Source organism: Rosa chinensis, chromosome 1 (assembly GCF_002994745.2).
Source record: "Rosa chinensis cultivar Old Blush chromosome 1, RchiOBHm-V2, whole genome shotgun sequence".
Lineage (NCBI taxonomy): Eukaryota > Viridiplantae > Streptophyta > Magnoliopsida > Rosales > Rosaceae > Rosa > Rosa chinensis.
The window spans coordinates 1,834,067-1,849,606 of record NC_037088.1 but is presented as its reverse complement, the minus strand read 5'-3'; the positions used below and the strand labels follow the sequence as shown (position 1 = coordinate 1,849,606).

At 40.9% G+C, this 15,540-nt stretch overlaps 1 protein-coding gene across 1 annotated transcript; it reads left to right on the top strand.

Moving 5' to 3' along the window:
• Nucleotides 1-8,618: 8,618 nt before the first annotated feature.
• LOC112182182 (AT-rich interactive domain-containing protein 5-like) lies at nt 8,619-10,489 on the top strand. Its single transcript, XM_024320636.2, has 8 exons — nt 8,619-8,672; nt 8,893-8,961; nt 9,042-9,119; nt 9,397-9,506; nt 9,631-9,682; nt 9,763-9,838; nt 9,968-10,034; nt 10,117-10,489. The coding sequence occupies exons 4-8, from the start codon at nt 9,465-9,467 to the stop codon at nt 10,174-10,176; spliced, it is 297 nt and encodes a 98-aa protein (XP_024176404.2). The 5' UTR covers nt 8,619-8,672; nt 8,893-8,961; nt 9,042-9,119; nt 9,397-9,464; the 3' UTR covers nt 10,177-10,489.
• The last annotated feature ends 5,051 nt before the right edge of the window (nt 10,490-15,540 follow it).

Genomic DNA, 15,540 nt, shown 5'->3' with positions numbered 1-15,540 from the left:
GTCGTCTGATGTAATTTTTGTAGTAGTGTTTCTTGATACATCAAAATGAAAACATTGGAAAAATTCATGGGGCAACGTTGACCCTCTCCATTGAGCTTTATCCAATTGTTGCAATGTTGGGTTTGATAAAAGAAATATAATTTAGCAGGATGAAATCCAATAGATTAATTCACAACCATTATCAAACCAAAATTAGCTTCAATTAAGAGTACCCACTAAGATTTCAATTCAAAGTGAAAAAAAACACTGGGCAAATGGGTTTAAGATGAGACATTCGCATTTCTTAAAGGAAGCACAAGGAGAGGGGGAGAGAGAGAGAGAAAGAGAGAGCTGACCATGTTAGAATGAAATTGTTGTACGAGTCAACCCAGAAATTGCAATTCAAAGGAGACTAGGGTTTTTTGCAAAGAGAAGAGAGGTTCTCTGTTTTGATAATGGAAAATGGGGGAGATTGGAAATTTTGGATTTTGAAGTGAGAAAAAGAGTAGGCAAATGCCTTCTCAGCAACTGGCGGTGGCTATTTGGTAAAACCGTGTAGTGTCTGTTTGGCTCTAGTTTTGTTGCAGCTGGTCAACAGTCTCTTTTCTTGCGCGGGCGTGCCAGCGCCATCGGGTGCGGTCGTCGGGGGTGTCCCTTGACCTGACTTCTGTCGAGCGATTGTAGACGAGGAGAGCACCAACCTCGTCGCGGGATTCTTTGTGCCTCGTGGTGAGGACTTTGCTGTAGTTTCTTCTTGTTCACACAATCGATACTCAATATTGTAGATTGAGCAGAGCGAAATCACCGGAAAGTGTTGAGATCTTGCTAAAGCGTGACTTTAGCTTGGCTGGGTTGCTAGGGCGTTACCCTTGCTTGGCTGGTTCTGTAACCGTTGTGGTCGCGGCACTACCGTCGGCTCCCGAGGAGACTAGGACCGAAGTACGTTGACAGAGGATTTGGTGGCACTGAAAGTCTGCTTCTGGGAAGACTAGGACTAGGAGTGTGATCACCGGTAAGAGAAAGAGAAGGAGAGGAGTTGCTCTTAGAGAGGTTGCTCTAGAGAGAACTTAGATCATCTTAGAGATGTTGTTGTTGTGAATGTGTCTTGGTGTTGGTGTTTGGTCGTGGTACTACAATCGGCTCTCGAGGAGACTAGGACAGAAGTACATTGACAGAGGGTTTGTGGCACTGAAAGTCGGCTTCTGAGAAGACTAGGACTAGGAGTGTGATCACCGGTAAGAGAAAGAGAAGGAGAGGAGTTGCTCTTAGAGAGATTACTCTAGAGAGAGAACTTAGATCATCTTAGAGATGTTGTTGTTGTGAATGTGTCTTGGTGTTGGTGTTTGGTCGTGGTACTACAATCGGCTCTCGAGGAGACTAGAACCGAAGTACATTGACAGAGGGTTTGGTGGTACTGAAAGTCGGCTTCTGAGAAGACTAGGACTAGGAGTGTGATCACCGGTAAGAGAAAGAGAAGGAGAGGAGTTGCTCTTAGAGAGATTGCTCTAGAGAGAACTTAGATCATCTTAGAGATGTTGTTGTTATGAATGTGTGTTGGTGTTGGTGTTTGGTCGTGGTACTACAATCGGCTCTCAAGGAGACTAGGACCGAAGTACGTTGACAGAGGATTTGGTGGCACTGAAAGTCGGCTTCTGGGAAGACTAGGACTAGGAGTGTGATCACCGGTAAGAGAAAGAAAAGGAGAGAAGTTGCTCTTAGAGAGGTTTGCTCTTGAGAGAACTTAGATCATCTTAGAGATGTTGTTGTTGTGAATGTGTGTCTTTAGAATGAGAGGAGAAGGTGTTTATATAGGGAAGAAAAAGAAGAGTGAAATGATGAGTGGAAGAAAAATAATGAAAGTGAAGTATGAAAGTGATTTGTAAAATATGGAAAAGATAGAGAAATGATGAAATGAAAGCAAAGCATGAAGGTGCAGAAACATGGAAGTGATGATGATCTATTAAAGAGATTGTAGTAGAAAAATATATCCAAGGAAAAAAAGAAAAGCATCTAGCTTTCTTCATGTGGGTAGGAAACATGAACATGTGAATATTGAGCTGGTTTTAGGTCAGTTTCTGCCCCTTTATTCCTTCAATTATTTCTCCAATAAGAATTCAGAATGAGCCTTCGACTTCTTCATAAAAAATGTTCCACTATGAGTGTAGATCATTCTGAAAAATTTTCAGAGCTTTATTCCATGTGGTTGGGCCGAAAATGCTGCTGGACCTCTTACAGGTCCGGTTTTCCAGTTTTGCTTCTGTAGAAAATTGGACTGATTGTTTGAAGGCCTTCCACTCAAAACTAGCTCTGGAACTATTCATAAGAAATGATCCTTGGGATGTCTAGTATAAATCTGGAAAGTTTCAACTTATTTGAATCTTGTTTGATTAGTCTTCTGCCCCTCTTTCCTTGTTTAGCTCGGTTTCTCCTAGCCGAAGTAAGAAAATGTGCTAAAGTTGACTTTTCATTTCCATGCTTCCATCATTTCCTTTTCTTACAGCTCGCATAATTCTCCATAGTAGGCTTTATTTAGCCTCTAAATAATATATTTTGAAATTGTCGACAATATATAGCTTGAGCCACTGGCATTGGCTCAATTTCTCCAACACATGCCTTGTCAGGCCAAAATGCTCATTTTAGGTCCAAACAGTGTCACAACTACATCACACTGCATGAGTGTTCGAAAATACTTGCAGTGCTTTTTAACCCAAAAATTTAACGTGCAGAATGAACACAAAAATTTACCCAAAATGTGTTGTTATTTTATTTTATTATTTTTTCCCCTACCAATCACAACTAAGAGTAATAATAATAATTACACCAAAATCATCACTCTCTTCGATGCAAAAACTCGAAAGAAACTTCGATTCGTTTTATTTAACACATAAAGAGACTTGGATAGACGATCAACCGAACCTAATGTTTCGACCGTCCCACTAGAGACCGTTTGATTCTCCAATCACATCTCATCTCAATATGACAATATTTGTGAGTTTATGACCACCATTGAAAACTATTTTTCCAAGTTTAAAAGCACCGGGACAAAAATTATGAGATGTTATCAAGCTAAAGACATCTAAAAGAAAGTATAATGATTTTATTGACATTAAAGATGACAAGAATGAGGGCGACCATATTGAGAGCGTTCAAAGAGAAAGTAGACAGAAGCGTCGGAAGGTTGAGCATTCCCCGTTTGCAAGCTTGGAAGAATATGTCAATATGAGAATTGCTTAACAAGGAAGCTTTGATGACATAAAACAAGGAGGTGACTTGGACTTACCATTTTACATGTAACAAAAGTCTGATGGAGTAAGACGGAAAACACATTAGTAAAAGTTGAAGGATTACAATACCGAATTGAAAGACTAAAGTAGTGGAGTAGGATAAAAGTAATTGAATACCACCACTACATTATCAAAAATTTTCACTATATGTTTAGGGTGTGGCTATATCCACCCTACATATGTATTTTTATGATAATAACCCAATTTTACCCTTGAGTATTTGAATTTTGAAAAAATAAATAATAATTCAAGATAACAAAAACAAATAAGCCAGCAGTCCTATTCGAGCAACTCACCTTTAGGCTGTCATCCAGCAACCCAAACCTGTGATGTTTGCCGCAACCAACAACGCTGACATCCTCTCTCTCTCTCTCTCTCTCTGAGAAACATTCAATTGAGGCATTCAGTTTCCTAATTTTGTGTGTATCAATGGAGAGGTTGTTTTAGTATCGTTGCGAGATTAATATGAACATATTTTTCTTCTCTTGGTTTAACTGTGTCATTGAATGTATGAATGTACTCTCAAGTCTCAACAACATAGTTGTCTTGTTAGATGGGATCATGGAACAAAGGGCGGGTATTAGCTTTTCTGTTGCAGAAACAAACACAAAATTTCAAGGGATACGAAAACGCAGAGCTTTTCTATTGGGAAGGGTAATAGCTTTTCAGTTAGTATTTGACTATTTACATTTTGTATCTTTTTCACTTCATTTTGTTTTATTTTTGATTGAATTCAAGGATAAAAATGGAACTTTATAGTCTAAAAATTACAAGTAGGGTGAACATCGTATTTAGTAGGGTGGCAGTAGTCCCACCCTATGTTTTATGTTACTTCGCTTTCCACACTACACCAATTTTTCAATCAGACAACACATATCAGACGACAGCAAACATTTTAACTGTCGTCTGAAATAATCAGACAACAGCAAAAAAATATATGTCGTCTGAATTTTCGAATCCAACGACAGTCATTACTTGGCTCTTGTGCAATTAATTTTCAGACAATGGTTGATATAATAGATGTTGTCTGAATGGATCAATTCAGACAACAGTTATTATTTCAATGTTGTCCAAGGTTTATTCAAACAATGGTTGATTTTGATGTTGTCTGAATGGATTAATTCAGACAACAGTTATTATTTAATGTTGTCCAAGGTTTATTCAGACAATGGTTGATATTTTATGTTGTCTGAATGGATCAATTCAGACAACAGTTATTATTTCAATGTAGTCCAAGGTTTATTCAGACAATGGTTGATTTTTGATGTTGTCTGATTGTTCAATCACACAACTGTTATTCATTGTCTGTTGTGCAATAACTTTTAAGTCAATACTTGCTAAAAGATATTGTCTGATTTGGTTTCACACAACTGTTTTTATTCATCTGTTGTCACATTATCTTCAGACAATGCACCCTAAATGCTGTTGTCTGAAGTTAGATTCCCCTAGGCCTCATCATATGTCCCTTGGTCCCTAAGCCCGCCCGGCCCGGCCCTTCCATTAGGGCGGGCCGGCCCGACCCTTTTTTATTTAGGGTAGGGTATGGGTCACACAAATAAAGCCCGGCCCTACCCTACGGCCCGGCCAGGCCCTTAAAGCCCGGCCCTAAAATTTATATTTTATTTTTGTTATTTTCTATTACATGTGTTATATGTATAAAACTATGGAAGTGTAGAAAATTATTTCAATCTGCCATATTAGGAAATGAGTCTTTTAAATTGAGCCATATTTTGAGAAGAAAAAAATAATTTTTTTTAAAGAATTAACCGTTAATTCGGCAAAAACGCCGCCGTTTTAATATAATCTTATGGGTATTCCCTTTAATATTTACCAATAACTACTGTTAACTAATTAACTGCAATAATTACAAAGCTATTATTTCAAATTGGACAATATATTCATGTAATACCAATTTTGAAATAAATCAAGTAATCAACATAACTAAAAATAATCAATTGGTCGAGTTGAAACCTTTTTACCAATGTAATGTTAACTTCTTAATGAGCAAAATGGGGGACGAAATGGAATTTTTTAAAATGCACTGCTGGATGTTATTTGCATATGAATATATGTTATTTCCACCCCTTGGCAATTCACTTTTTTTATCTTTCAGCTCCCACACTCTCATGGGTAGGGGGTCTACTTACGGATGTCAAAATTCCGCAACTTTTGTCCGCGCATGGTACCGCTCCCCTTAGGGAAGTTTGCTTGTGCAAAGCGTTGACCGCTCCGTTAGGTGGCTTATTCACGGCGGATCGGCCTAATTTTTTTACACAATACCTATCAATGTTATATAAACATATGAGAATTTTCCGATTGATCGATTTCCATTTCAGAATTTTTGGATCGCATATAATTCTTAAATGTATTGTAATGTATAACTAGTTTATTAGGCTTGTTACCCTCCATGAGCAAAATGGGGGATGAAATGGAATTTTTTAAAATGAACCGCTGGATGTTGTTTGCATATGAATATATGTTAGTGGTAGAAATTTCAACAATTTCCGCATTCGGTTGGACCTCGATCTACCCGGTCAACTCAATACCCTAAATAGAACATAAAACAAATATGCTCTTAACCGGTCCTTGGCAATTCACTTTTTTTGATCTTTCAGCTCCCACACTCTCATGGGTAGGGGGTCTACTTACGGATGTCAAAATTCCGCAACGTTTGTCCGTGCATGGTGCCGCTCCCCTTAGGGAAGTTTGCTTGTGCAAAGCGTTGACCGCTCCGTTACGTGGCTTATTCACGGCGGATCGGCCTAATTTCTTTACACAATACCTATCACTATTGTATAAACATATAAGAATTTTCCGATTGATCTATTTTCATTTCAAAATTTTTGGATCGCACATAATTCTTATATGTATTGTAATGTATAACTAGTTTATTAGGCTTGTTACCCTCCATGAGCAAAATGGGGGATGAAATGGAATTTTTTAAAATGAACCACTGGATGTTGTTTGCATATGAATATATGTTAGTGGTAGAAATTTCAACAATTTCTGCATTCGGTTGGACCTCGATCTACCCGGTCAACTCAATACCCTAAATAGAACATAAAACAAATATGCTCTTAACCGGTCCTTGGCAATTCACTTTTTTTTATCTTTCAGCTCCCACACTCTCATGGGTAGGGGGTCTACTTACGGATGTCAAAATTCCGCAACTTTTGTTCGCGCATGGTGCCGCTCCCCTTAGGGAAGTTTGCTTGTGCAAAGCGTTGACCGCTCCGTTAGGTGGCTTATTCACGGCGGATCGGCCTAATTTTTTTACACAATACCTATCAATATTATATAAACATATGAGAATTTTCAGAATATTGGTCAATTTCCATTTCAGAATTTTTGGATCACATATAATCCTTATATGTCTTGTAATGTATAACTAGTTTATTAGGCTTGTTACCCTCCATGAGCAAAATGGGGGACGAAATGGAATTTTTTAAAATGAACCGCTGGATGTTGTTTGCATATGAATATATGTTAGTGGTAGAAATTTCAACAATTTCCGCATTCGGTTGGACCTCGATCTATCCGGTCAACTCAATACCCTAAATAGAACATAAAACAAATATGCTCTTAACCGGTCCTTGGCAATTCACTTTTTTTGATCTTTCAGCTCCCACACTCTCATGGGTAGGGGGTCTACTTACGGATGTCAAAATTCCGCAACGTTTGTCCGCGCATGGTGCCGCTCCCCTTATGAAAGTTTGCTTGTGCAAAGCGTTGACCGCTACGTTGGGCGCCTTATGCATGGCAGATCGGCCTAATTTTTTTACACAATACCTATCAATGTTATATAAACATATGAGAATTTTCAGATTGGTCAATTTCCATTTCAGAATTTTTGGATCACATATAATCCTTATATGCCTATTAATATATACCATTAAGCCATATTTTGTAGGGCTGGCTTGAAATGCCGAACCTGCCGGAACCGATCGGAAACCGGCCGAACCGGTGGAGTCTGCGCTGACCAAAACGGCAGCCGGAGGTGCGGTGCGGTAATGCCGTACCGAATGTTGATAATCGGCTCGGTAGCGGTTTAGCAAATAGAGGAGGTTCGGTATTGCCGAACCGACCGAATAGGATAGATTTTAACTATTTTTTTATTATTTTAATTAGTATGCGTGTTATTAACCGTTGATGTATATCAACAATCAGTTTAAGCCATTGGATCTGAGTCGAAAGTGGGAAAACCCTAAGGGGGTCAGTTAGGGATCTCATTCCCGAAAGCAGCCTCTCGACCCTCTCTCTCTCCCTCTCTCGCGACATGATTCTGGCATTCTCTCAACCTCTCTTTCTCTCAGAACGCAGCCCCAATTTGTTGATTCCACCCCTAATTCCAGTCCCAAAAACACAATCTAAGCAAGATGCAAACCTCGCTAACATAAATTTCAACCAGTATCGTTTGATTTTCGAAATCCCCAAATTTTTCTATCCGATTAGGTCATTTGCGACTTCTGCCTGCAGCGCCTCTCTCTCTCGAGTCTCGTCCCTCTCTTGTACGCCGTTCCTCAGTTCCTCTGAGAACTACCCCAGCCCCAATCCAATCCCAAAAACAACAATCGATCAGAACCTCACTAACATTGATGCGAACCCCAGCCCCAATCCAATCCCAGATATTGTTTGATTTTGAAATCCCCAAATCGTTCGACCAACCCAGATATCGTTCGATCAGTTGCTTGGTTCACGTGGTTGCTCGGAGGCTTATACGGTGTTCAAGTGGTGTTTTCAAGCACAAATAATTAGGTAAAATCATTTTCTTTTTAGTTTTGTTCTCTTGTTACTCTTTTTGCCCTAATCTGTATGAAAAAAATGGATTCTGTTGTTGATTATGTTAATTTCATGGTTGAAATTGATCGTGGTTATCTAACATATATGTTAATATGTGTTTTGGTAGGAAAGTCCTTTGAAGCTTGAAGGTATTGACCATGGATTTGAGTTAAGGGTTTATCAGTTTATCCTGAGGCAGACAGGTGATCGAGGTCTTTGATTAGGTAATAAACGTCTAAACTTGTGTGTGCTTGGTTGGGTTTTGATTCTTTGAACTTGAAGTATTTGCTTCTGACTGTGTATGGGTGTTTATGATTATGACTTTACCAGTTCTTGTGTATAATTATGTTGTATGGATGCTAAAATTCTTTGAACATGATTGGAAAGTATAAACTATTTTATAGTTAAGTATAAACTATACACTGAACATGATTGGAAAGTATGAAGCCATCAGTGTAAAGGCAGCCAATAATCCGGTCATTAGGTGAGTAAATATGTCTCTCCCAATTACAATTGAGGATTGTTTCTGATTTTTTTTTTTAAATTCCTTTCAGATCTGAGGAAGAACCACTAGAGCGAAGAAGAAGATAGCCAAACCTACACAAACCGCTTCTTTCCGTCCTCTCTCAGGTACTCCGGCCTCTCTCTCTCTCTCTCTCTCTCTCTCTCTCTCTCTCTCTCTCTCTCTCTCTCTCTCTCTCTCTCTGTGTTTGTGTTTACCTGATCTACTTTTTCAATCAAAAGCTTCGACTTGGTGGTTTTGAGGGATTTCGGGGTTTTATCTCATCGCCAATTCCCTATCTGTGTTTCAGTTTTTGGTTTAATTTTGTGGTATTTGTTTGGGTTTTAGGGGTAGATTCTCATGCTGCACAGGACTTGTACTACTGTCTCTTTGACTTTTCGGATTTTCTACGAGAAGGTTATGCTCTATTTATTATGTTTTGGTTACTGTATGCCTTACTGTATGGATCTTGAGTCCCAATTACCATTTTTTTTCAGGCATTACTTGAGTTTGAAAAGCATAGATGGCATGGCAGTGAGCTTGCTCTTCCTGAACCTTCTAGAGTTGAGATTCGGGTAATAAAAGTTAGCTAATTTTTTATGATGCTAATATTGTTTTAAGTGCTTCAAGAAGATTGATGGTTTTTTCTCTACAGTTATAAAACGTGTGCTCTTTTTTCTGCCTTTGCGCCTTCTAGGGTGTATATGTTTGTTATTTACTAGGGTGTATAAGATGATTAAAGCAATGCTCAGTGTTAAATCAGTAGTACTTAGTTATTGGAACTATACCTGATTGTCTCTGGTTTATTTTTATTTGTTTTTGATTAAATGATCATTTGGATTTATAATGCAGGCTGATGGTAGTCAAACTTGTGGATCAGGCAGGACACTAAGGGATGCTGCAGCAGTGCAGCTCGTGCCATGCAGGGTTGGCACTCTCAATGCCTTTTTGGAAATGGCGAGGTTGGTGATGCAAATACCAAGGCCTGGAGAATTTTGATGATATATATATATATATATATATATTTATATTCTGTTTTCCTTTTTCCTTTCCTGGTAATCCTTTTTTCTTTTGCTTGTATGTTAGGAGAAGCATTTGAGTACTATGCCAAAAAGCGACAAGCAGCTCAAGAGCTCTGGTATCATGAGTGTAATACTTTGACCACATTTTGCTGCAGTATTGGTCTTCTCTTTTTTGAAAATTGGTTTCTCTACGCAGGTTTGTTAAAGCGGAAAAAGCTATCTCCTGGGGATTGTGCTGCCCAGATTACTGACATGAAAGCGACAAAGCCACGGTTACTACGTTTCCTCAGGCGTCATTGGTTTTGTTCATATATAATAACAACAAAATAGTAATAGTTATAATAACTAATAAGTACCTTTTCTCTTGTTAGAGCTCAATGTTTATTTTTCTTTGTTTATAGGTTAGATATGAAGGTATTCGATATTGGACAGCCAGCAGATTGGGTGAAAATTAACGTGAAACGATTTGTAAGTTTCTATCATCTTTCTCTTGGGACTTGAAGATATTGGTTTGATTATTTCTCATGAATAAGTTCAAATTTGACTACAGAGCGACTGCTTTGAGGTATGTGCCCTAGTTCCTGGACTTCTGCGTGAGGAGCTTAGCTAGTAAACTAGTTTATTAACAGTATCTCTCTCTTTTTCAACTATTATCTTTGTTTTTGTTGTTAAAGTTGGGATGTTTTTCCCCAGATCGAATTACGCATATGATAATTTTACTACCTTATAACAGAGGACGTCTAAAACAACAAAGGTAGGAATGTAGTTTATCAACCTTGGATACTTTTTTGTCAAAGATGTGACCCGCTTCCGCTTGTTATATTCCTAATGTAGCGGAAGCAAGCAAGAGAACCAATGCCTGGTAAAAACCAAGGGTCGTAGAGAGCCCTCTCTGTAAGGACCTTGAATCTCAAGCGAAAGTTAAGAAAACAAAAGATAGATTGAGAGTTTCTCTCTAATATTCTGATTCAAATATGATATTCTAGATTCGTTCTCCAGGCTACAAAGGGATTTTATAGGCCCCTAACAGATAACTTCGTAAAATGAATGCATATGAATCCCTTAAAATGCATTAATTGCAGATGTAAGTTTATATGTTATTCCAGAGATGCATGTTTATGATATGTCATCAGTTCCGTATCTGTCTTTGTTAACAATGATCATTTGTTTCAGTGGCAGCGACGATCCAAATTGTTCTACACCCAAAAGGACGTTGATGTTGTGAGGTCAGAGTGGGCTAAGTTTGTGATGAAGTATCATATTGCATAGCTGTGATGGTTGTTCAAGGCAGGGCTCTTATTTTGGTATTTTGATCACCTGCCTCCTGCTAGCTGGTTTTAGTTTTTGCTTTAGTTATAGGCATTGTTAATGCGCAGTTGAAGGCATTTTTGTTTTGGTATTTTGATGAGCCTCCTGCTAGCTAGTTTTAGTTTTAGGCATGGTTAATGCGTAGTTGAAGGCATTTTTGTTTTGGTATTTTCATGAGCCTCCTGCTAGCTAGTTTTAGTTTTTGCTTTAGTTATAGGCATGGTTAATGCAATGTGGACGCGTTTATGTTTTCCGGCTATATGCAGTTATAGCCACTTAGGCAATGTTAATTCTTATGTAAATGTCTGGATGAATATTGCTGATGAATGAAATGGCTTTTGGAATCAAGGATGTGTTCAATTGTACAGAATGTATGTCTTCTCTTATATCTTAGACAATTCAAAACCAACAGCAAACCATTGTCTAACAAATGAACATGATGAAAAAAGAAAGAAAAATCTGTTGTCTGAATCATCTATCTACAATAGTTATTAAAAATATTCAGTTGTCTAACAAGATATAACACAAAAAAATAATAATATGTTCTATTGTCTGATGAAAACGAAGACCATAGAGAATTGAAAAGCTACAATTGTATGAATTGATCAACTAGTACAACATCTTGGGAGGCCATATGGTTGAAAAGAGACTTTAAGGATCCATGAAGCAAGAAAGCTGTAGTTCAACAAAATCTCAGACAACAGTTTATTTTAGGATACAATAGTATGAAGCAATGATACACAATGGCTTTAATAGTTTTGCTCTTGTCTTGTTCAAAGTCAGTCAATAGTATTCAATTACTTTGCAGATGTACAAGCTTCCTTCAGACAACAGTTTTTTTACAAATCAATGTTCTCTAAATTTTGATTACACGTCCATATTCTTCTAGGGTCTGTCAACTGAAATTACTTTGCACAACAGTTAAGTTGCCAATTGTTGTTGTTCTTCATGGTATTCAGACAACAGACAATATAGTAGTCGCTGTTGTAGTAAACTTTATCAGACGACAGTTTTTTGGTATTATTGCTGTTGTTCTTCGTGGTATTCAGACAACAGACAATATAGTATTCGCTGTTGTAGTAAACTTTATCAGACGACAGTTTTTTGGTATTGTCTGATTATGTATCAGACGGCATTGAGATAGACAACAGCAAACTCTATAATCAGACGACAGTGAAAAACTACCTGTGCCGGAACGGTGCCGGAACCCGTGACTATCGTCCAGTACGACAGCGATGGGGTAGAAATGGTGTATCACGAGTTGCCGGGAAATTATTATGGGCTCGACCAAACCGGCACCCCCATCCAGATAACAGCTCTGTCGAAGGACGAGGTTAGGCCAGCGGTAACTCTTCAGCAACAGGCTACTACTCGCGTTGTGCATGTCGGGGGGGGGAGTCCACAATGGTGAACCAGCCAGTACCTATGCAAGCTACTCACCATACTGCGGTGGCGCCTCCTCCGCCTCCGGGACCAGGTTATGTGAGACGTGATGAGGTAGAGGAGATGATCAGATTGGCAAACCCTAGAGCCCAGCCGGATGGGGTTTATAAGGGACCTTTCCCGCCACACATCATGCTCGCACCTTTTCCCCGAGGTTATAAGAACATTATCTTCTCTACTTTTTCATGGGAGGACACTGAAGATGCGGCAACACATCTGGCCAGGTTTAGGGTACAATGTGGCCAATACCAGAATGATGATGTCCTCAAGTGCAGGATCTTTGGCACTTTGCTGTCGGGCGCTGCCTTTAAATCATTTTCTAAACTCAGACCAGGGACAGTGGCGGATTGGCCGGCAATGGAACTACTTTTTCGTGAGACATTTGGGACTATTGAACCTAAAATAGACCTAGCTTCTCTCACTGAGATGGCCCAACAGCCTACAGAATCGGCAGTCGCTTATCTTCAGCGCTTTCAAATCCAGAAAGCCAAACTAAATGTCATCCTACCTGAGAAGGAGCTAGTCAAATTGGCGGTCAAGGGTTTGGAACCTCGACAACGAAAGAAGCAGCATGGCAGCATGATTCAGTCGATGGGAGAACTCATCACGGAGGTGGGCAGTTTCGAGCATCTCCTCAGAGAAACAGATGCGAGGAAGAATGCTTCCAGAGGGACGTATGTGCTAGGTAAACACCGTACTATAGCAGCCCTGAGCTACCAGCCGGCCACCTACGACCCTTATTACCCTCACAACGCCGGAGAAGCGATCCAGGACGATGAAGAGGACGAGGATAATGATATAGCAGCCTATGAGCTAACCGGGAAGAAGAACTTGTCCTTGAAGCAGTTGAAGATTTCAAAGGAGCCTGTTAAGCTCAAATCAATAGCCCTCACCAAGTCGGAGTTCGCGACATATACTTATGATGCCAATAAAGCTCACGAGATCCTCGACGAGATGATCGCTGCGAAGATGGTGAAGACTGATTTTGGGCCTTTTCCGCGACCAGAGCAGTTGAAAGGAAAGAAGTACTGCAAGTTCCATAATCTTTGGAACCATAATACCGCGGACTGTGTAAAACTCAAAGACCAGATTCAGGTATGGCTTAATAACGGTAGCTTGCAGGTAGAGGCTCTAGTCACAGCGGCGGCACTAGTTGACGTGGATCCCTTTCCTGACACCGGGATCAATATGGTCAATGTGGATTGGAACAAGCAGCAGTGACGGAAAACAACTCTGGATTTGGTTCCGAGCAAGCAGACTGATAAGTCTATCACAAGTGAAGCGCCAGCCAAGGGTAGAATTGAGCCAACCAACCAGCCTTCACCCGTGATCCTATGCTCGCGATGTAAAGAGGAGTGCGGTATCCAAATACCGCACGAGGAGGTCGAGCAGACGTTTCACTTTGGCTCCCTACCACCAATCAAGTGGGCTTCCTCGTCACGGAACTATCAGCCTTCCAGCCCAAGAGAAAGGGAGAAGACGAGATCACCACCATCCCCCAGAGACTCCAACTTATTCATGAAGCTAAAAGCAGCCGCAGTTGGTCCGAAACAGGAAGAGTCCAGAAGCGATTGCAAAGATATGCTGACCAAGCCCTATATACCACCTACGTCAGCTAACCCTATCAAGGAGGGCAGATGGTACACCAGGGAAAAGGGGAAGGCGGTGGTTTGGAGAAGCCAAGCGCGCTCTAGCGGCTTTAGATCAGGGCCTGATCAAACCTTCCCAACTGGTCAAGTCGCCCGAACAATACCAGAAAGAGATGGAAGCGTTGGCTGCTAAACCGTTAAGACCTCCCCGTGGTTTTAACAAACAAACAGATTCACTAACAGGGGCCTCAAAGCCCAGTGTGTTTTGCAGGATTACAGAGGAGCACTCACCACCTCTTGCGCGAATGGAGAGCTTGCCAACTCGGCGTCCGCATGTCAGGCGCCGGCTATTCCGGGAAGCACCAGTGGTCAAAGCTTCAGTCTTTGATAGGTTGGGGGGCAAAGATAGGACTGGTGACACCTTGCAGTGGCGACCTAAGAAAATCCAAAGCATGGTCATCTCTGCCTCAGAGGAGTGCTTGGAACCGGAAAGCGCTAAGCCGGTTGTTGTGGAGCAGGAACTGGAATCATAAGAGCGTGAGCATTGCGAGGTAAAAGGCCTCACGGAAGAGTCGTTGGTAGATTATTTGGCTAAGCAATTCCAAACCGATATCCCGGTCGAGGAGCCCAAGCTTGAGTTGGACGATGACATGGAAGGGACCGAGACAGCTGACGTTTCTTGCAACATGGTTTATGTACTCCCCGCAAGATATGCATTGCCAGTCGCTGCTCAGGTTTGCGTGGGGACAGAAGAAGAGGGTGTACAGCAGTTGCAGGTTACTTCAGCAGCGGCAACGCCTGCAGAAGATGGAGTCCAGCAGGAAATAGAAGAGATTCCGAACAAGGGGTCACTCATGCACTTCTCCAAGCCAACGCCAGCTATGGTCCAGCACATGCGACCACTATACATTACGGCAGACATCAGCGGTATCAAAGTTAGCAAAATCATGATTGACACCGGAGCAGCCGTTAATGTCGTCACTACTCGGACCATGCACTTGCTTGGGATTAAGCGGAAGAAAATCCAGTCCACGTCTCTTGCACTCAAAAATTTAGCAGGCACAGTGACAAAAACCTTAGGGCTATTGTTCTTGCGCATTAAGGTCGACCCAGCAGAGGAGGTCTATGCCTTCTTCGTGACGGATTGCTATGCGGCCTACAGTGCCATTTTGGGCAGAGACTGGATCCACAGTAGTTACTGTGTACCCTCGACACTTCATCAAGAGCTGGTTATGTGGAATAGGGGAACAGATACGGCGGAGGTAGTCAAAGCAGACCCCCGTCCATTCCCAGTCTCCGCAAATTATGTAGATGCCAGATACTATTTGGAGCCTATCACTCCATTGCAGGTAAGTGGCATCGATGATAAGGGCCGCCCCACAGGGGTGACGGCTTCTGAACTGGCACAATGGGGGCTCACGCTCGCGAAAGAAAGCTTGGAAAGGCCTGGCCACGCTGTGCCCAAATCCCTAACCGATTAATGGATTACGACCTCTCAGAGGAGGGGATAGAGGCCTTCCACTCGATACATGAACGACTGTCATCATACATGGTGGAAAAAGAGGCTTATGATCGCATCGCGACCTTAGAGGTCGTTAATGAAGAGCTTTCTGAGCCGGAGGACGAAGATGAAG